We start from the raw sequence: 18,079 nt of genomic DNA, 5'->3' as shown, positions 1-18,079 counted from the left end.
TCAGGTCTCCCTAGATTCGCTGTGATTTCCCAGCTTGCGCTCCAGATCGATGGAGCCAAGCCACTTCCTTCCCATCTTTACCTGGAAGCCTTAGCTGTCTGCTGCTTGGCCCAGTCAACTTCCAGGCCCCCGCCCCCACCCCCGCTCAGAGAAGGGCACCACGGTCTCACCAGTGAGGCAAGTAAGGATCACCCCGCGCATCCCCTCCTTTCCTAGCCCCTCTTCATTCTATCCAGCGCCAGGATTGACCAGCATGTGTTGAATGTATCCAAGCCCTAACCATGACAACAAAACCTTCCCTTTCAGTCTCCCTGATTCTAGCTTGGCTTCCCTGAGAATTCCCCCGCAGAACAGCCATTGTCCGATTACAACAGCCCAGGCCACAGCCCCTGCTTCACTTGCTCTCCCAGCGCAGGCAGGAGCTTGGCGTGGCCTCCAAGACACCGCACAGCCAGAGCTGGCTGCCTCTCTCTCGTCTCGCCGCTCTCCCTCCTGAGCCAAGTCTTCTGCACAGGCTGGGCCCTCGGTCTAGAATGGTTTTCTCGAACTTTGTCTAGTTCGCCCCTGGCCCCTCTTCATAATTTGGAGCGAGGATTACCTCCTCGGTGAGTCAGAGTAGGGCTCTAGCTAGACCTCCAGCACAGAGCACCTAGAGCACCCATCCGTGTTGGAAAGTGTATGTTTACATGTGTGATGATCTGATGTTTGTCTTCCTCCTCTACTAGCCTGTAAACTCCAGCAGAGCAGGGATTCTACCTACTGGAATCCACTCATCAGAGTGTCTACACTAGACATACTACCATGTGCATAATAAGTGTCAAATAAGTATATGCGAAATGAATAAACTTTTATCGCTGAACAGCGGATGCGTTTGGAAGTTGATGTCTAACTATAAGCTCGCTTTAGTCTTCCCTGCCTTTACTTTTTAGTCGTCCCTCCCCACCCCGATTCCTCACTTCTTCAAATCTTCCTTCCAGACTCTTCAAAGGACTCTCAGTGATGAGCTCACCTTCCCTCACATCTTGCCCAAACTACTCCAGCCTGGGCCCTCATTGTTCCCCCAAACCGCTCTTGTTAAGGTCACCAAAAGCTTAATAAGCATCGAGTCCAAGGAGAAAATTCTTTTTATCATATTGGAGTTCTCTGCAGCATCTGCCAGTGCTGATCACTGTCCCCTGGAAGCTCTTCACTACCTCCGTTGCCATGGCAACCTATCTCCTCCTTATTTGTCGCATCTCTCAGACCCTTCCTTCACCCTCTCCTTTGTAGCCTGCCCACACTTTGAAGGGCTCCTCAAATGTCGCTGTAACTCATCATGCGGCCCTGGGCCCTCTCTTGTTCTCTCTCTGCACTCCCTCTCTGGTGATGTTACTCATTGTCAAGTCTCCAATTCCCCTTTGAGTGGGGATGGCCTCTGGGTTGGTTCTTCCAATTAAATCTCTTTCTGATCTCCAGATTTTGAGATCCAAGTACCTGCTGGGCCCTGAGGGTGCCCTGATGCCCAGGCTCTAATCTAAGCCTTCATCCTCTCTCCCAAACTGGGTCTCCATGCTGTGTTTCCTGTCTCAGGGGCCTTCCCAATACTCCACTGAAGGCACGTGGAGATTACCCTTGGCTCTTCCCTCTCCATCGCCTTTTTCTAACTTTTATCTACGATGAGCTTCTGATATCTCGCTGTCCACTCAGGCTGGTCTAGTTCAGGTCTCTCCCTCTCTTCATCTGGACCATGCCCAGGATGTCCATGCTCAGGGGGTCACAGGAAGCCTAAGCTCAGCCAGTTAGACCAAGGTGCTCTCTCTAGACTTTGACTTCTCTCCAAGTATGGAGGAAGAGAGTGATTCGAAGTCTAAGGGACACTACCTCCAGGCAGAGCTACCATCAGACCCTGACTGGAGCGTTCAAGACTGTGACCCAGTTAGTCCTCACCCACTCCATTTCTCACCACTCCCTCTCACGGTCCCTCTTTGGGTCTCGGGTTCTTTCCCTGTGAAATGGGACCAATCTTGCGTCTGTCTCACGGGCCAGATGGGGTGGGAGGGGGAGGATGGGAGTTATAATAACCAGCTGACCTAAGAGCTGTGACTCTACTGTATAAACTATGAAGAACTGGGGCCACACTGCTGTACATACTCGTGTGTACACTCGTTTCTCAGACCCAGACCGCCTCACATACAGGAACAGTATAGACTTAGAATTATCCGGGTGCTGAAGTGTGACCACCCTACCCACCACCGGGGCCATCTCAGGCTCAATGTTGACTTTTATTTGTTTGTTTGTTGATTCCATAGGAGTTGTCACAAAGTCTCGGTGGGTTGGTTTTTGGGGTGTGTGTATCTTAATTAAACCTCTATTTCAGATATGTGAATTCAAGCTGAAAATGTTCTTCTTTCTCTGCCTCACTCACTGCTTGTTGCTAGGTGCCCAAAGGTACAAAAATGAATAAGACATGGCCCCAAACATGCAGCATGATGAAAGCACTGTTAATTAGACTTGAGTCAGTGCACAGAGGTCAGAGAATAAGCTCCATAAGAACATGGGCGTCAGGTTACTTCATAAAATGTAAATGAATTAATTTTGTGCCTTTCCAGCGAGCACACCTAATCCCCCCTCACCTTCGCACTTAATCCCACCATTCCGGGCCCTCTTTCCCTCCCTGCCCCTGCTCATTAAACTTGTATTTTCCTGAATCCTGCTGTCGCCTTCTGCCCTTCCTTCGTCAAAGCCTCCCACCTTTGGGGCAAGACACTATATCGCCCTCCCCCCCCCCCCTTGATTCAACCCCTTCCTGTAGCCTCTGTGGCAAAGATTCTGAGAAATCAAGCAGCCCTTCCCTTCCTGACCTCTGGGCGCATGGCCGCCAGCGGCTGTTCAGTCCTTCGGAACATCTCCTCCTCCTCAGGCTCGGGGGACGGATACCCACTCTTGGTCCTCCTTCCTCTTTCTCTCTCTTGTACTCGTGTTTGTTGTTGAGTCAAAACAAAACAAACTTCTCATTGCGATTTATGTGAAAGTTTACACCTTCCCATCCAACAGCTCGTACGCCATCTGATTCACAATATTGATTTGAATTCTTCCTACCTCTTCCCACTCGCTCCCTGTTTCCCATTGCCATCGCCCTTTGTTTCCCAGGCCTCTGCACCTTCTGAGTTTTGTCCCTGGGCACATGCTGCCCTTTTGAGTGTGTCTGCCTGACTCTTTTAAGGAGCGCGGACCCTCTGGTGGGATGTTCACCTACCCAAAGCCTCTCCTTTGGTTGACAAGTTGAGTCATGAAGATGAGTTCAGGTCTAGGGCTGCGGGGTGTCAAAAAGCCAGCGTCTTTCTAACGGGCTAGTAAGCCTGCTCTTTTGAGTGCTTTTCAGTTCTGTTCTACATTTCCCCCTCACACTTCTTTTCCCAGCAGTCAGCGGTGGTACCTGGACACCATCTACTTCCAGTCTCTGGGTCACGGGTGCTAGGGTTCACGTGGTCCTTGCCCCTCAAGACTCATCATTTCCATGAGGCTCGGACAGTCTTCACTCTTCTTTGCTGCAGACAGGGAGAGGTCAAGCGTGGCACCTTAGATGGCTGATCCCAGTACTAAGTAGCACGTTGTCTTTATGACTATGTTTTGCCAATCGGCCTTGGTGTCCTCTAAGACAATGACCCTGAGCCCCAGGCCCAGGGACTCATGCTCTTAAGGTGTTTGGATATGGCTAGGAATTTTCCATATCTTTGCCCCCCTCCCCCCCATAGGCTCTACTATAGTCCAGAAGTTACACATATAGATACATGTAAATACGATGTAGAAAGAGGCTCTGCCAAATGTATATAAATTCAACAAGGGGGAGATCAGCATAAAATGATTCGTCTGAGGGGATCTGCTTGGCCAGTTGAAGTCGACGCAGAGGTCAGAGGTTATAGAGACTTTTGTTCCCTCTCTGCTATCTTCCTGCCTCTGTTCAGCTTGTCTGTCCACAGGTTAGGGTACTGTCATTGCAGGACTGGGTATGTGACAGCATGAGGATCAGTCAAGAAATGTTGCCACACAAGAACAGAAATCTTTATTAGACAAAAATATGAAAACGTGAAGCTGTGGCTTCTTGACATATCCCCCCTCTAGGCCTACGTACATCTGAAGGTGGGTTTCCATCTTTCTGACCCTTCCCCGAAAAAGCCTGCTCTCATCCATCGATACCACGTCCTCAAGGGCCACACGCTGCGCTCCGTGTCTTTTGCACTTGGGGGACCAAAAGAAGAAGTCTGAATGGACCAGAGCAGGGCTGTCGGGTGGACAGGGTAAGGTTGAACAGGGAAATTCTCCAAGGACAGCCCTTGCTCAAAGAACAAGCAGGTGCATTGCCATGATGGTGGTGGCGGAGGGCCTTTTTCTCGCCGATGCAGTTTTAAATTTCCTTAAAATTCTTAATAAGCTCCCGTGAGTATCCTGTGCCCTTGAGGAAGTCTATCAAGCTTACCCCTTTGAGATGAAAACAGAAACAGTCTCCCAAACTGTCTGGCCTGCGAGCTTTGATTTGAACCGGCCAAGCAGGTCCCCTCGGAAGAGAATCATTCGTCTGTGCTGACCTTCCCCCTACCGGGACATCGCCTTTCCCACGTCACCTTCAACAGCATATCGTTTTGTGTCTGTAAACCTCGACCCTCTACATTAGTGCTCTTATACAGTATTTGTTCTTTGGGGACTAAATTCCCTCGGCAGACTGTCCTCTACATCCATGTTAAGAGACATTTCAAAACCTTGTCACTATCCTTTAGCGTTGCGTCATATTCCCTGGTGCGTATGTGCCACACTTTATCCATTCACATGTTGAGTGGAAGTCAGGCTGTCTCCACCACTGGGCTACTATGAGTCATGCGGTGATGAACCACACAAGGGGACATGCATTTGTTCATGCCATGGTTCTTAATTGCTCTTGAATATATGCCTGCTAGTGGGATTGCTGAATCACACAGGATTTCTATTTCCATTGCAAGGAAGTGCCCCAACATTCATTTCCCATATGCTCTACCATTTTACAGAGTATGAGGGGGTCAGTCTCTTCACACACACACCCCCATCAGCCCTTGTGGCTTTCTGTGCTGTTACTGATGGGGTGAGATGGTATCTCCTTGTTGTTTTGATGTACATCTCTCTAACGGCTAATTAAACAAAAATATGAAAATGTGAAGCTGTTGCTTCTTGACATATCCCCCCTCTAGGCTAAAGGTTGCAAATATTTTTTTTTCACGTGTTTCTTGACTGTCTGTCTCCTGTGGTAAAGTGTCAGTTCATGTCCTCTGCCCTTCGTTTAAATGGGCTTTTGTGGTTGATTCCCATTTTCTATAAATTTTAGAGATGAGTACTTTGTTTGGTATGTTTTGTCAAAAATAAATACCCCTCTCCTCCCCCAGTCCTCTTGCCGTCTGTAAGTCACTTTTTACAATTCTGGTGAAGTCCTTTGATGTATACAAATGGTTCATTTTTAGGAGGTTCCAGCCATCTCATTGTCTTCTGCTGCCTGAGTATTGTTAGACCTATCTGATAATGTATTTATGCCATCAAACTTTTACTTCTCAGTCCCCCCAGTAGGGTCCACTTCCTGTATCCATTTCCCCTAAAAATGCCAGTCCTAGCTCAGTGTTGGGCTCTGTTCCCATGAACTCTGCACCCCTTTGAGCTTATCTTCAGTTCTCTGTCGATCTTCCTGGGAGATGTCCACACTTCCTTTGTAAACCCTAACTCACATCTATAATTCCCTGCTCAACCACTGCTCTAGGCAAGGTCACCAGTGGACATTTTCCTCCCGACTACCCTGGCCCTTTGACCTTGGTTTTGATTTGTAGATAGGACAGTCCCTCTTCTTCCATGTCTATCCTGTTCCCTTTCAACACAGCTCAGAAACTCTCCACTAGCCCAGCCTTTGCTCTAATAGCTTCTCTTCCAGTGTTCCAAACTCTACGGGAGAGAGGGCTCACTGCCTGCCTCTCCTTGGCCTCTCATTCCCCTATGCCCACCTCCTGGAGGCTTCTGCCCCAGCTCTCACAGAAAAGTACTCTGGCTGAAGATTGAGGTCACCCACTCACTGCCACTGAGCCAGTTTCAACTCAGAGCAACTCTGTAGGACACCTGTGGGTTTCCAAGGCTGTACAGTGAACCCTCGCCACTTCGCGCTTCGACTTCCGCGGCTTCACTCTATCGCGGTTTTTGCGTAACAGCACCCACTGCCTACACCCGCTCCTTCAGAGGAAAAAGACGGCGACCCACCTGTAGAGTACATCCCTTAAGTCATTTCATAGGCTATTGATTACAGTATTTGTAAGAACTATGTATAATAATACTGTATGTGAAATATGTAATACTGTAAACTAGATGCCATAAATAATATAATAAATAATAAATGATAATTGTAACGTCCAAAATGTTTTACTGTATTTTCCCTTTTTCGTTTAATAAATTGAGTAATACGAGTGTAATGGTGACTAAAGGGTGTTTTTTCATGTCCTCTATGCTCTACTACGAAAATATTTGATTTACAAATAAGGAATCCTACTTCGCGGAATTTCATTTATCATGGTAGGGTCTAGAACCGATTAACCGCGATAAACGAGGGTTCACTGTAAATCTTTATAGAACAGAAAGCCTCCTCCTCCTCCTATGGAGCAGCTGGTGGTTTTGAGCTGCTGGCCTTGTGGTTAGTAGCCTAACTCATAACCCACTACAGCACTAGGGAAGATTTAGTGACAGCCCCCTAATTGCCTTAGCCAATGGGCCTTAATCTTGATCTAACTAAAATCATAACCCATAATCCCGAGTTTCATGACAGCAGAGACTTAACTTTTTGCTTCTGTGGCCTCTCTTTACTCCGCTCACCCCTAACCCTCAGTCGGAGACCCTCTTTTCTCTTCTCAACTGACACCTTCTCCCACAGGCAGTTCATTCAAGCCCATTGCTACAATAACCACCTGTGTCACAACCCGAATCTCTTGTTCTAGGCTCCAGACCCTTAACCTAGTGCCTTGAGATGATGTCAACCTTCACTCAACAGGCCCAAAACCGAGCTCAACAACCCTCCTCTAGTTCCCAAGCCTGCTTCTTCTCCTGGCGCCCTCCCAGCCGCACAGACTAGGAACAGGGAAGCCTCCTTCACTCTGAATTCCAGCAACCAGTCAGGCACTCGATTCTCTGTTTTGCCTCGTAGGTCTGACCACTTCTCTCCAGCCTTTTTGCTTCTGATTTTGTCTTCTCTCACTGGGTCGCAGCCCTCCCCGCCCCACTGGCCCTCACATCACATCTCCAATCAACCAGAGGGAGCATCTGAAACAGAAGTGTTGTTTTGGCATCTGCCTGCTCAAAAAGCTTCAGTGACTCCATTAGCAAGAAAGAGAGCAAACTCTTGTGATCTGGTCCTTGGTCCTCACCGGTCCCCTGCCTCTTGTTTCGCGTTCTTTCTCCCTCACTGCCATCAAGGCAGGGCCTGCTCACAGTGACCCTACAGGGTAGGGTAGAACTGCCCCTCTGCGTTTCCGAGACTGTAATTGTTTATGGGAGTAGAAGGCCCAGTCTTTCTCCTGAGCAGCAGCTGGTGGGTTTCGAACTGCAGACCCTGTGGATTGCAGCCCAAGGCATAAGCACTAACACCACTGCTTCAGCAGTCCTGAATTAGCCAATTCATTCTTGATGCTTCTCATCTCTGTCTTTGCTGGTCCCTCCACCTAAATAACTCCTACTTTTCTTGTAATATGCTCATGAGAAGTTATTAGAGGGTAAGTCAAGAAGCACTGCTACTGAGGTCCCAGTTCCTACATGCCTTGGTTTATTCCAAACACAGTGTCTAAATGGGCCTCTGCGATCAGTGAATGGCTACAGACAAGCTTTTTCAGTAACACCCTTGTCTTAGTCTTGGTAGGGTGTCTTGACAAAAGATCCAGTCTAAAGAATGACTTTCAAGGGGATCTGCTGGGCCAGTTACACTCAAGGCAGAGAGGTCAGCTCAGAAGGTTATAGTGACCGTCTTGGGGGAGGGAGGAGGTTCCAAAGGGGATAATCTTGATAGATTTTCTCAAAGCACACAGATGATCATGGAGCCTTTATTACAGGGAAGTTTTCAGAAAATCAAAACTTTCACTGGTGAGAAAAAGGCTAGGAAAGTTGCACCAAGGCCCCCCCCCACACACACACACAATCACCTGTTCATCCTTTGATAGTAACAAGGGCTGTCCTACAGGAATCCCTTACCTCACCCCTCCATCCTACAGCCCTGATCTTGCCCCTTCAGATTTCCTTCTGTGCCCAAAGCACAAAGAACATGGAAAAAGAGCCTGCTTTGGGTCCTTGAGGATGTCAAGCTACTGTTTTCATGGGGTGTAGATCCAAGGGTGTAGAATTCTTTGGGTAAAGGGTTAGAGAGATGGAAACACTGCCTTCAGTGGTATATATATGGCTTCACAGTTGGATATTTGTATCTAAAAAAAGTTTTGATGATTTTGTAGCAATGCTTTTACGCTTGCCCTGTCTTGCTCTATTGTTGTTGTTTTTGGAAACCATCAATCTTTGGTTATTGGGGAAGTTAATTATTCTTCAAAAAAGATTTGTTTTTTTTCCAGCCAACTGTGCGCCTTCTTCTGTAAACGCTGTGTGTAAATGAGGTGTCCCAGCCTTGTCTCTCGGGTGTTAGCCTTGGTTTAAAGTTTTACATGTGCTCTTGTGCACTTTATAGATCTGCAAATACTTTACCTTATCTGTGTTGTGCTGCTTGTGATGTTATTTGACACTGGCGATATTTTACTTTTTTTCCCCCTTTTGGGTTTTCACACCCAAACAAGTAGACTTTGATAGGCTGTGAGGTGTGGGAGAGGACGGGAGGAAAGGGGAATATTTGATTTTGAGCAGACAACCTCATTAGCCTTTCCTGGGCTAAGAGAGGCATCCTGTTGCTTCCTAGGTTGGGGATGTTGCTCCTCTAGCCAAACACTTGTTAAATACTCAATTTCCCTCTTTTTGTTTTCAATTTTTAGGGGTTCCTAGCTCCCTTTTTCCCCTTAAAAATAATTTTTGAGTTTGGATATGTGTCCTAAGGTGAGGCTGGAATCGATTCTTTTTTTTCTAGTGAACGGTGAATCCCCAGGCAAAGACCATCTTTCACCAACACCTCCCCGAATCCTGACCTAGCTCTGAGCTACACTCTTCCTGCCTAATGATGGCTTCGTGGCTACTGACTTCTCCAAGAACATGCCACCTCGAACGGGGACTGGGAGTGTAAAGACAAGGCTGATTTCAGGTCCTGTGACATGAGACACAGGGCAGCATTTGAGGGGTAGAAACAGAAAGGCCTTCTGGAAGATCCGCCAGTGCCGTGTGTAGACAGATGAGTTAACGGCTTGGATGGCATGAATGGCTGAACCCAGGAGCACCTACCAGTTGGGGAGATTTTACCTGATTCTACAAGAAAGTATTGCTCAGGGAGAACAGGAGTGGGAGAGCCCAGCCCTATGCCTCCCCTGCATCAGGTTACCTGCACAGACCATGCTAACATATTTCTCCATCAGCAGACAGATCATCTCAGTCAGTTAATCCCAAGGTCAGCTTCTAGGAGGCTTTGGCCATCACCATGATGCCTCTATGCTCCATGATGTGGGTCACCATGCCCCGTGTCTGGTCATTGTTTGGGGCGCCGGGGCATCTGAAGGTGATACTAGAGCCAGAAAGGAACTTGACGATTACCTTGTGCAGCCATCTCAATTTGCAGATGGAGAAACGGAGGCCCTATGAGTGAGCCACATAGCAAATGGGTGGAATGACATTCTTGTAGGGAGAAATCATGGGGACTTTGTCCACTTACTCCTGGGCATAAAAATATTTGGAACCCTAGGTTCTAAAAAATATCAAATAGAGTAAACATGGATATTGTGCAGAGGAGCAGTGTGTGGTATATAAAGGACATGGATTCAGAGGGGGATAGGCCTAGTTCAGCCAGTTTTTGCTGAGACCCCTTAGAAGGTCTTTATTCTTCCCACTAGAAAATGGGAATCATCATCCTGGGCCTGCTAGCTTCAAGGGACTATTGAGATGATCCAAGGTGACGGGACTGAACTCATCCTATGGACTAAGGTAAGTCTATACCAGTTACCAGGTGGCACAGAGTCCGCTCAGGGTAAGTCTATAAGGGTCCTCAAATCTCAACCTTGAATGGGGAATGCCATACACGAGACTCCTCAGAACAATATCAATACTGGATATCAATACTGGATATCTCAGCTGGTCCCACCTACCTTGCTAGGATCTGAAGGAACACTGGCTCACTTCTATTGTCCATAGCTCAATATTGCTTTTTGCTTGGTCGGCTTTGTCCTCTCTGATTTGGTTTCCCATTTTAGATATTTATCTCACATCAGCAAATACTGATTCAGTAAAACAAATAAGGGCATTCACATGGAGGTGCTGAAATTCACATATCACTCCCAAGTGAGCTCTCTCCCTCCCAACTCCATTTCAACCTTGATAACGGGGTATTGTCATCATCTGCCTATAAGACTACCTTGGTTCCCTCCCTCCAGACCTGAACTCCTCAAGGAAGTCAGGATCTTATTCTGCCTCAGGTTCTTGGAGCTCGGTACAGGATCTAATAACAGACCACATCCTTAAGAGGCCTGAGCCTGGTCAGGGCCAGCGGTGGGAGCCACCAGTTAACATTTGTGGAACCTTCCCTTTGAGGAAGCGGGTGTCATGGTAGGTGTTTTGGCTCCATTTTACAGGGGAGAAAACTGAGGTTCCAAGAAGTGAGTTCACAAAGGCAAGGGCATAAAGTTTAGGGCTCCCTGAAGTCTCACATCTCAAAATTCTTTAGTTTGAGACCATCCTCCACATCCAGTCCTATCCCCATACACCAAAGGGAGCTCAAGGACTTCTGCTGAAGCCTACAGTTGCTGCCTGACCAGACTCCCCCCTTCACCTTGAGCCAGCTCAACCTTCGAAGTTCTTCACAAGATATTCTCTTCCCCCAAACCTGGAAGGGTCAACTCTCTCCTTCTTTTAGCTTTAGGAAGACCCTGGAGGTCAGGGGAAAGTTTACTGGACAGAAGTGGAACAAAAGACCCCCTCTCTGTCAAGACCATCTTCCATCACGTGGCAGAGAGCACTTTAAAGATGAGCTCAGGTCACTGAGATTTTATCCTGGCTCTGGCAATGGACAGGGCCCAGTAACCATCACTCTGGGACCTGTCCCTCGGCTATTCACTGGAAGCCGGCTTTCCTTCTACTGTCTTTCCCGGCCCTCCTCCCTCCCTCCCTCCCTCCCCAGTCTACCCTTTTCCTCTTGCCCTTTCCCTCTGACTCTGGACCGCAGGCTCCTGCTTCCGTCTGCTTCTCACTCCCACTGACTCAAACCTGGCAGCTCCGCTACTTCCACCACTCAAAACAAATGCTGTCGTGTTCCTTGTTGAAAGAATTCCACTTTTTCATCGCTGCTCTGATCGGGTCTCCTCCTCTCCCATCAGCTCTTTGTCTGCGGTGGCTTCCAGTGAGCTGGAAATGGAAGCGATCTCAGGAGCGAATTGTGTTTGGGGTGGGGGGTGGCATTGCTGTCACCAGCATTTCAGCCACCGATCTACCTCTTCAGTGTCTCCCAGGACAGTTCCCTAGGTTTAAACCAACCTCTTTATCCTGAAGACCTTTTGGCTTTGATGCTTACTGTTCCTTCACTTTGCTTTCAGCCCAGTCTCTCTTATCTGGCAGCAGAGATGCTTGATTAGGTGACGAGAAAGAACATCTCATATTGTATTCCACGACTCCAACATTTACTTGATCTCTGAGTCTCAGCTGGGATGCCAGCTCTCCCCATCTAGATCAGGCCACCACCCTCTTGGGCTCCCTCCCTTAGAACATGCCATAGTGCTTAGTTATAGAAATGTGGGATTATCTATTCAGTGCCTTCTACTTGGCCCACTCAGAGGTCTACCTTGTCCACCATGTGACCTCCAAGCCTTGCATGGCATGGGTTCTAACAAATACTGGTCTACTGAATAATGATGCAAGGCTCTTTGGGGCCCAAGGAACTCATGTGTGTGGCCCCTGCCCTCTAGCTCCGTCACTAAAGGAGAGGAAATCAGCCTCTGCTGAGCACTAATCCTAGCACTCGGCAGAAGGCCCAGTGACATGCTCTAGACAAGCGACCTCCAGGGGGAGGGGAGATGTCAATGGCGCCTTCCTGGCATAGGCAGTATCTGGCCTTGCATGGTACACAGGAAGAGCATGAACCCACTGAGATGTCCTGCAATACACTGCTACTTTCCCAGAGCCCAGCCACCTTCAAGTGTGCCCAAGAGGACCCCGAGGTCCTGGGAGAAAGGACTCCTTGGAGGTAAGGGCTTTTTTTGTCCCAAAGACCACATTTCCTCTCTAAGGAGACTAAAACCCAGAGGCCAGTGCACTTAGATTTTATGCGGTCTTAGTTGCTGAGCATCCTCTGAGCAAACAGTTTCATACCAAGTACAGTGACCAGTGGTGTTGAAAGGTCTCTGCTCTTTTCCAGCGGAGGCATTTACTTTTCATGTTCCTGAAAGGCGAGTGATGACCAGGAAGCAGGGGAGCGGGGTGTGGTGGGCACGGATGTGCTCCCTTGACAAAGTGGGAGACCCTGTCGGGTAGACAGAATGCTGACTTGGCAGTCATCTGGGGGAGGGGCTGGGCAGCAGACTCCCTTCTGGGAAGGGCCTCACATCTTGTGGAGGAAGGCCTATTGTGACCATTACTGAGCCTGACCGAAGACAAAGCCCCTCTCTGAGGGAGTGCAAGAAAAGCAATCATCTTGGCTTCATTTATCACCCAGGTGTCTCCCCAGGAGAGTGTGGCCCCAAAAGCTGTGTTTGTTGGTTTTAGTTTTGGAATTTGCAACAGTCTATTTTCCTAAGTCTTCCCACTTAGGGTAGAATCTTGAGTTCCTGGTGTGTCAGGCCTGGGTCTTGCCCTTGAAATGCTCACCGGCTAGTACGCAAGGTCTCAATGTTTGCTAAGCAAACCACCTCTTCCAGGGGCGTGACTCCTCAGCCAGTGGGGATTTTGCAAAACCCCGGGATTCAGTTCGAAAGTTAGGATTCAGGGACAAAAGCGAAAAATTAAAAGAAAAAAAAAAAAAAGAGACAGTAAAATCAGTCCACAAAATGTTTGGTTCTTAGAAAATGTCTCTAAATCTCTGGCAAAGTTTGACAAAGAAAACAACATGCCAATAAGTAATGCTAGGACTGACAAAGGGGCTGCTAAGCAGAAGGTAATGGGACTTAAAGGGTCAGGAGAAAATGACACCTAACTTGATAGCAATAAAGTACAAATCCAGGTAGAGCAGGTGATTGTGACATGGCCACAGCCGTCACAGCGGTCACTTCCATACACGCTGCGTCTTAGACAGGCAGCGCTCCGGTGTGCCTTCCACAGGAGGGCTATTCCGAGGAGGGCACCAGTCCAGGGTCCTGACAAGCTACCCCATGTTGTCTTCAAAGGTCAGGGCCAGCGGAGGACAGTGTAGAACCAGGGCCCTCTGGAGCTTCTAGCCATAGGGTTGCTTGGCCAGCCTGTATTTATTTTTCCACTTGAATTGCCATAAGGGATTTCACTTTATTTTTACTTCAAAAGCAATACCATAAAAATCCTTGATGATTATAGCTCCAGCTGTCGTAGGTTGTTTGTCAAGAGATCAGTTACTCAAATCTCCTATGGAGGGAAATAGTTTCAGGCGAAGAGCCACGGGATCTGAGAAACTCGGATGTCTCATCTCTGAAAACCTTTCAGCCTCCCTTCTGCTCGCTGCTCCTGCACCCCCACCTCACCCCAGCCCACCCCTGCCATCTGCTCTCTCGAGAGCAGATCAAATGTTCAGGCTAAGGTACTCTGGCGCCAAGGAGTCAGCCCTCGCCATGCTGTCCCTATCCCCACCAACTTAGAAACTCAACACCGCAACGCAAATGGACTGCAGCCACACGGAACCACACAGTAAAGTTTATAAAGCTTTATTAAACATTTCAAACAGCTGTGCAATGAACACACCAGAAATAAAAGCTCCAGAATAGCAATCCAAATGTTTCACAAGGGTTGTCTCACGGTCTCATTCCTTAGATGGAGTGCCTCCAGTTCGGTCCTTGGCTGGCCCACCTCCCTTCCCGCCGCCCCCTCCCTGACCCCTCAGGCCCCAAGAAGATGGATGGTTCTGACTGGAGCACATCCATGCCAAAGCCCACTGGGCAGGGGCCAGACCAAAAGTCCCATTTGCCGGTACTTGTGACTGACGCGCAGAAAAAGGGGAAAGCAAGTGCCCAGTCACCGAATCTTCCTGTGCATTCTTCATAAGGTACAGTCGCGGTGTGCAGGAACGAGGACTCTTGGCGAAGACTCTTGGCCAGTGCACTCCAGTCTTGTCTGAAGCCCCTCGGAGCCCAGTGTGCCAGTCACGCTGTAATACCCATGCTAAAGAAAAATTGTAGCAGCACCCACTAGAACTAGCTATTGCTAAACCTCGAAAACAGAACAGAGTCAATAAAGCTTCTCAACAAGGAATATACACATGTATTTGTACACACACACACACAGGCACACACACACACACAGGGCACACCAAAAATATCCAAACACCTATCATAGGGATCAAATCAAGGGCGATATGAGACACGCATGCACTCTTCCCATGTACTCTCCCATTCACTCAATTGGGACGGCTGGATGTAGGTGAACACACAGCCCCTCCCTCAACCCTGCAGAGCATGCTCGGGAGCCCCGCTCCTCAGGACGGGGCCAGGGCAAGGGATGTGAGGCAGAGCTGGGAAGTCATGGACCTGGATATTCAGATGAAAGAGCAACAACTCCCGCTGTTCTTTCTGAAAAATGGATTCAAGAAAATACTGGAGTTTACGGACAACAAACAGCCAAAACTGCTGATGAGGACGGAGGGGGAAACGGGCGAAAAAGCGAGGCTCTCGGGCACCAGCAATCTCTTCAAATTCGAGATAAGTGCAAAAGTGAGCCCTGTCTTAAGCAGGTGCTCCCCAAACAGGGAAAGGGCAGGAGAGAAATAACAGGAAACCAGGAGAGGGGTTAAGGAGTCGATAACATGGTGGGAAGGGAAGGAAGGAGACCCTGACAAGGAAGGGTTCATAGGGGTGACAGAGGCGGGGCATTTTATCTGCCTAGGTCACCCCGAGGTTGTCGGCCAGGATGGGCACAGACTCCTCGCAGGAATGAGACGAGGGGAGTGATCATCCTGACAGCTGGAACCTAGATGGGAACAGAACACAAACAACCACAAGACCACCCAGAACTACAGGACTACATTAAAAGCACCGGTCAGTGCCATTATTCACATTATAAGGATAAAACATCACAGGCCAAAAAGGCGCCGTCAGGAATGTGGTACCCGCGGGGCTGCAGGATTTTAAACTCCAATGCTTTATGATCTATGTCAATGCCTCTCCTCCCGTCTTCTGCTTCCTTAGAAAGCTAACTATGTGGGCTGTTAGGTGCCCACAATGCCAGGGTCGTGCGCCGATTCTGGAAGCGGGGAATCAGCGCAGTGGTACAGGAAACAGTTTCCCCAGCAGCTATAGCAGATGAGGAACAGCGCTGCCAGGAAAACCAAGGCACAAATCGTGCATGGTTTCCTTTCCAGGAGGAAGCTGAGCAGGTAGAAGCCCATGAACATGGAGTGGCTGAACCACAGGGCGGGGTTGAGCGGCTTGGGGATGAGGAGAACAGGCAGCAGCCACTGGAGGCAATACATGATCTCTCCTGGGCAGGGCCTTCACCCAGGCCACCGGGCACCGCTGCAGGAACCGACCTAATGGAAGTCAGCGGGTGTAGGCAGCTGCCCTCTGCTTTCTTCAACCCTCACTCTGCAGGAGCTGAATCGGTGTGCTCTCTGGCTGTCAGCCCAGGATCACCAAGGCAGCAGATATCCTGAAGAGAAAAGTCAACATAACAGACAGACAGAAAACAGACAAAAACCAAAACAAAACAAACAAACAAACAAACAAACAGGAACAGAATGTATACTTATTTAGGAAAACGGATCATGGTTAATCACAGTAGATGTGACTGTTCTTTCCACCCGGCACACCCCTGGAGTCACCTCTCCAAGTTATGGGTTGGGGACCCTCCTAAGGTATTGTCCCCTAAGTTTCTGGGGGCTCAGTGGGAGGGCTCTGGGCATGGTACCCACAGTGGGCTGGCTTGGCCTGGGCTCTGCCCAGCAGAGATCATGTATCGCCTCCTGGGGCTACAGCCTGTCCTCAAGGGGCCCAGACCCCACAATACCGCCATGAGGTTGCCATCGGATGGCCATGGACTCCGTGCAGGGTCCCCAGTGGGAAAGGAGCAGCTTTAAAGGCTAGCTTCTCACTGAGGTTGGGTGGGCATGCTGAGAGTTACAGCAGTTCAGAGAGCACTGCCAGCCCGTGCACACCACCAGTGAGCACAGCACAGTGCCACCAGCAACACCATCCCGTATTTTGTTATAAGATGGCAGTCTGGGCTAAGCCTGCCTTTCTCCAATAGCCCAGTTTCATTTTGCCAAAACCTGCCAACTTCTTCGAAAGTCAACGTAGAAAAAAAAACATCATGCTGTGTCCAAACTGACCGCGGTAGGATCTGCTGTTGGCACTATACAGAGCCTGACCTCTGAGTTTTTAATCAAAATTAATTTCCCTTCCACATATGGGCAAATGCCAGTTGGCCCTCGCGCCAAGCAACTTGCTGGAAAGAGGTGCTCTCCGTGGGTGCCGGGCTTGGGCGCGCCAGCAGACCCCGCTCTGCTTTTCCAGCAAGCTCGGCGGAGAGGCTCCGCGCGCAGCCCAGCGCTAGAGAAGTGGAGTTTCGGCCACCACAACCCTTTGGCGGCGGCGGCGGCGGGCGGGAAACGGTTCTGTGCGCCAGCCGCCCAGCGCAAAGGGTAGAAAGAACTGCCCTAGCGGAGGGGCCCCAGGGAGCGGGTAGCCAAGAAGTTTAAGCTGCCCAGCAGAAACCATCCCGAAGCGCAATTCGTAGCTCTTCCCCGGAGGACTCCTCGGGCGGCTGTACAAAAGGCGCCTCTCCCCCGCTGGAGGGATCCCGTAGATCCCCATGGATCACTGCTTTTGTACCCGGAGCGCAATGCCCTATCAACAGTCGCTGCTGTCACTGTGGATCCTAATCCTGCTACCCTAAAGCGGGAAGGGGTACGCACCCTGGGACGCAGGAAGCAGAGAATGTGGGTTTTTAAAGGCCGAATAATCGGGAAGCGCCCGCTAAGTGGGAGCTTGCCTGGGTTGCGCCTGGAATGGCTATCTTCGCTTTCAGGAGCAGATGGCCCTTCTCAGAGTTCGGGTTTCCTTCTGTGCCCACGGTGGATTCTAGAGCAGCACTCCTCACTACGACTAGAATTTGCAAGCTGGGGGAATGGGTGCCTGGTCACCGAAGCGCGCAACCTCTCTACCTTCAATCTATACCTTCCTTGAAGTCGCTGGAACCCTCCCTTTTACACCAACATTTAAACGCGGGCAAAGCGGAATATTTTAGAAGAGGGTTAAAATGAAGCACAGGAGGCGGGGGTCAGTGTGGAAAGAACAGATGCATTATTCCTTCCTCTCCCGGGAAATGAAAAACGCCCCCGCCTCCGGTCCCCCCACCCCTCCCGCAAACACCCCTCCTGCGCGCATGCGCACTTTGGTGGCGGGTGGGTACTTAAGGCGCGGCTACAGCAGCTGCGGCAGAGCGCCCAACAGCAGTACTCTGAGCGATCAGTGGACTTCGGCGAACCACCAGCCCGCTCTCAACCACCTATCCATCCACCGCTCTCGGTATCATGGCGGCAGTGGCAGCAGCCTCGGCGGAGCTACTCATCATTGGCTGGTACATCTTTCGCGTGCTGCTGCAGGTAAGGATGCCCCGGCTCCGGGTGGGAGAAGGGCCCCCAAAACGCGTTCCCTGAACCAGCCTGTCTGCGTCGCGATTGCCACCTCCCGGACCCATCCTGTCCCAATTGCCGCGATCCCTGCCTGCCTGAGTGGCGCTACCCGCACCACGCACCCCACCCGTTCCCTGCGCCCTCCTAGTCGCGCAGACCCTCCCCAGTGCGCCCGCGGCCGGC

General features: G+C 49.8%; 2 protein-coding genes across 5 annotated transcripts in view; one reads left to right on the top strand and one right to left on the bottom strand.

Moving 5' to 3' along the window:
• Nucleotides 1-13,960: 13,960 nt before the first annotated feature.
• The window catches only part of LOC101640426 (BLCAP apoptosis inducing factor), a 10,782-nt gene continuing 6,663 nt past the window's right edge, over nt 13,961-18,079 (bottom strand). For both annotated transcript variants that reach the window (XM_045295262.1, XM_045295263.1), the window contains one exon: nt 13,961-15,912. In XM_045295262.1, coding sequence (XP_045151197.1) covers nt 15,473-15,736 — 264 coding nt within the window. In that variant the 5' untranslated portion in view covers nt 15,737-15,912 and the 3' untranslated portion in view covers nt 13,961-15,472. The remainder of the gene's footprint in view (nt 15,913-18,079) is intronic.
• NNAT (neuronatin) overlaps nt 17,706-18,079 on the top strand; it is a 2,475-nt gene continuing 2,101 nt past the window's right edge. For all 3 annotated transcript variants that reach the window (XM_030887032.2, XM_004697978.2, XM_004697977.2), the window contains exon 1: nt 17,706-17,866. In XM_030887032.2, the coding sequence (XP_030742892.1) occupies nt 17,795-17,866 (72 nt within the window). In that variant the 5' untranslated portion in view covers nt 17,706-17,794. The remainder of the gene's footprint in view (nt 17,867-18,079) is intronic.

Source organism: Echinops telfairi, unplaced genomic scaffold (genome assembly GCF_000313985.2).
Source record: "Echinops telfairi isolate 266 unplaced genomic scaffold, ASM31398v2 ScPeMD7_5592;HRSCAF=6446, whole genome shotgun sequence".
NCBI lineage: Eukaryota > Metazoa > Chordata > Mammalia > Afrosoricida > Tenrecidae > Echinops > Echinops telfairi.
This window is presented reverse-complemented; position numbering and strand designations above follow the sequence as displayed.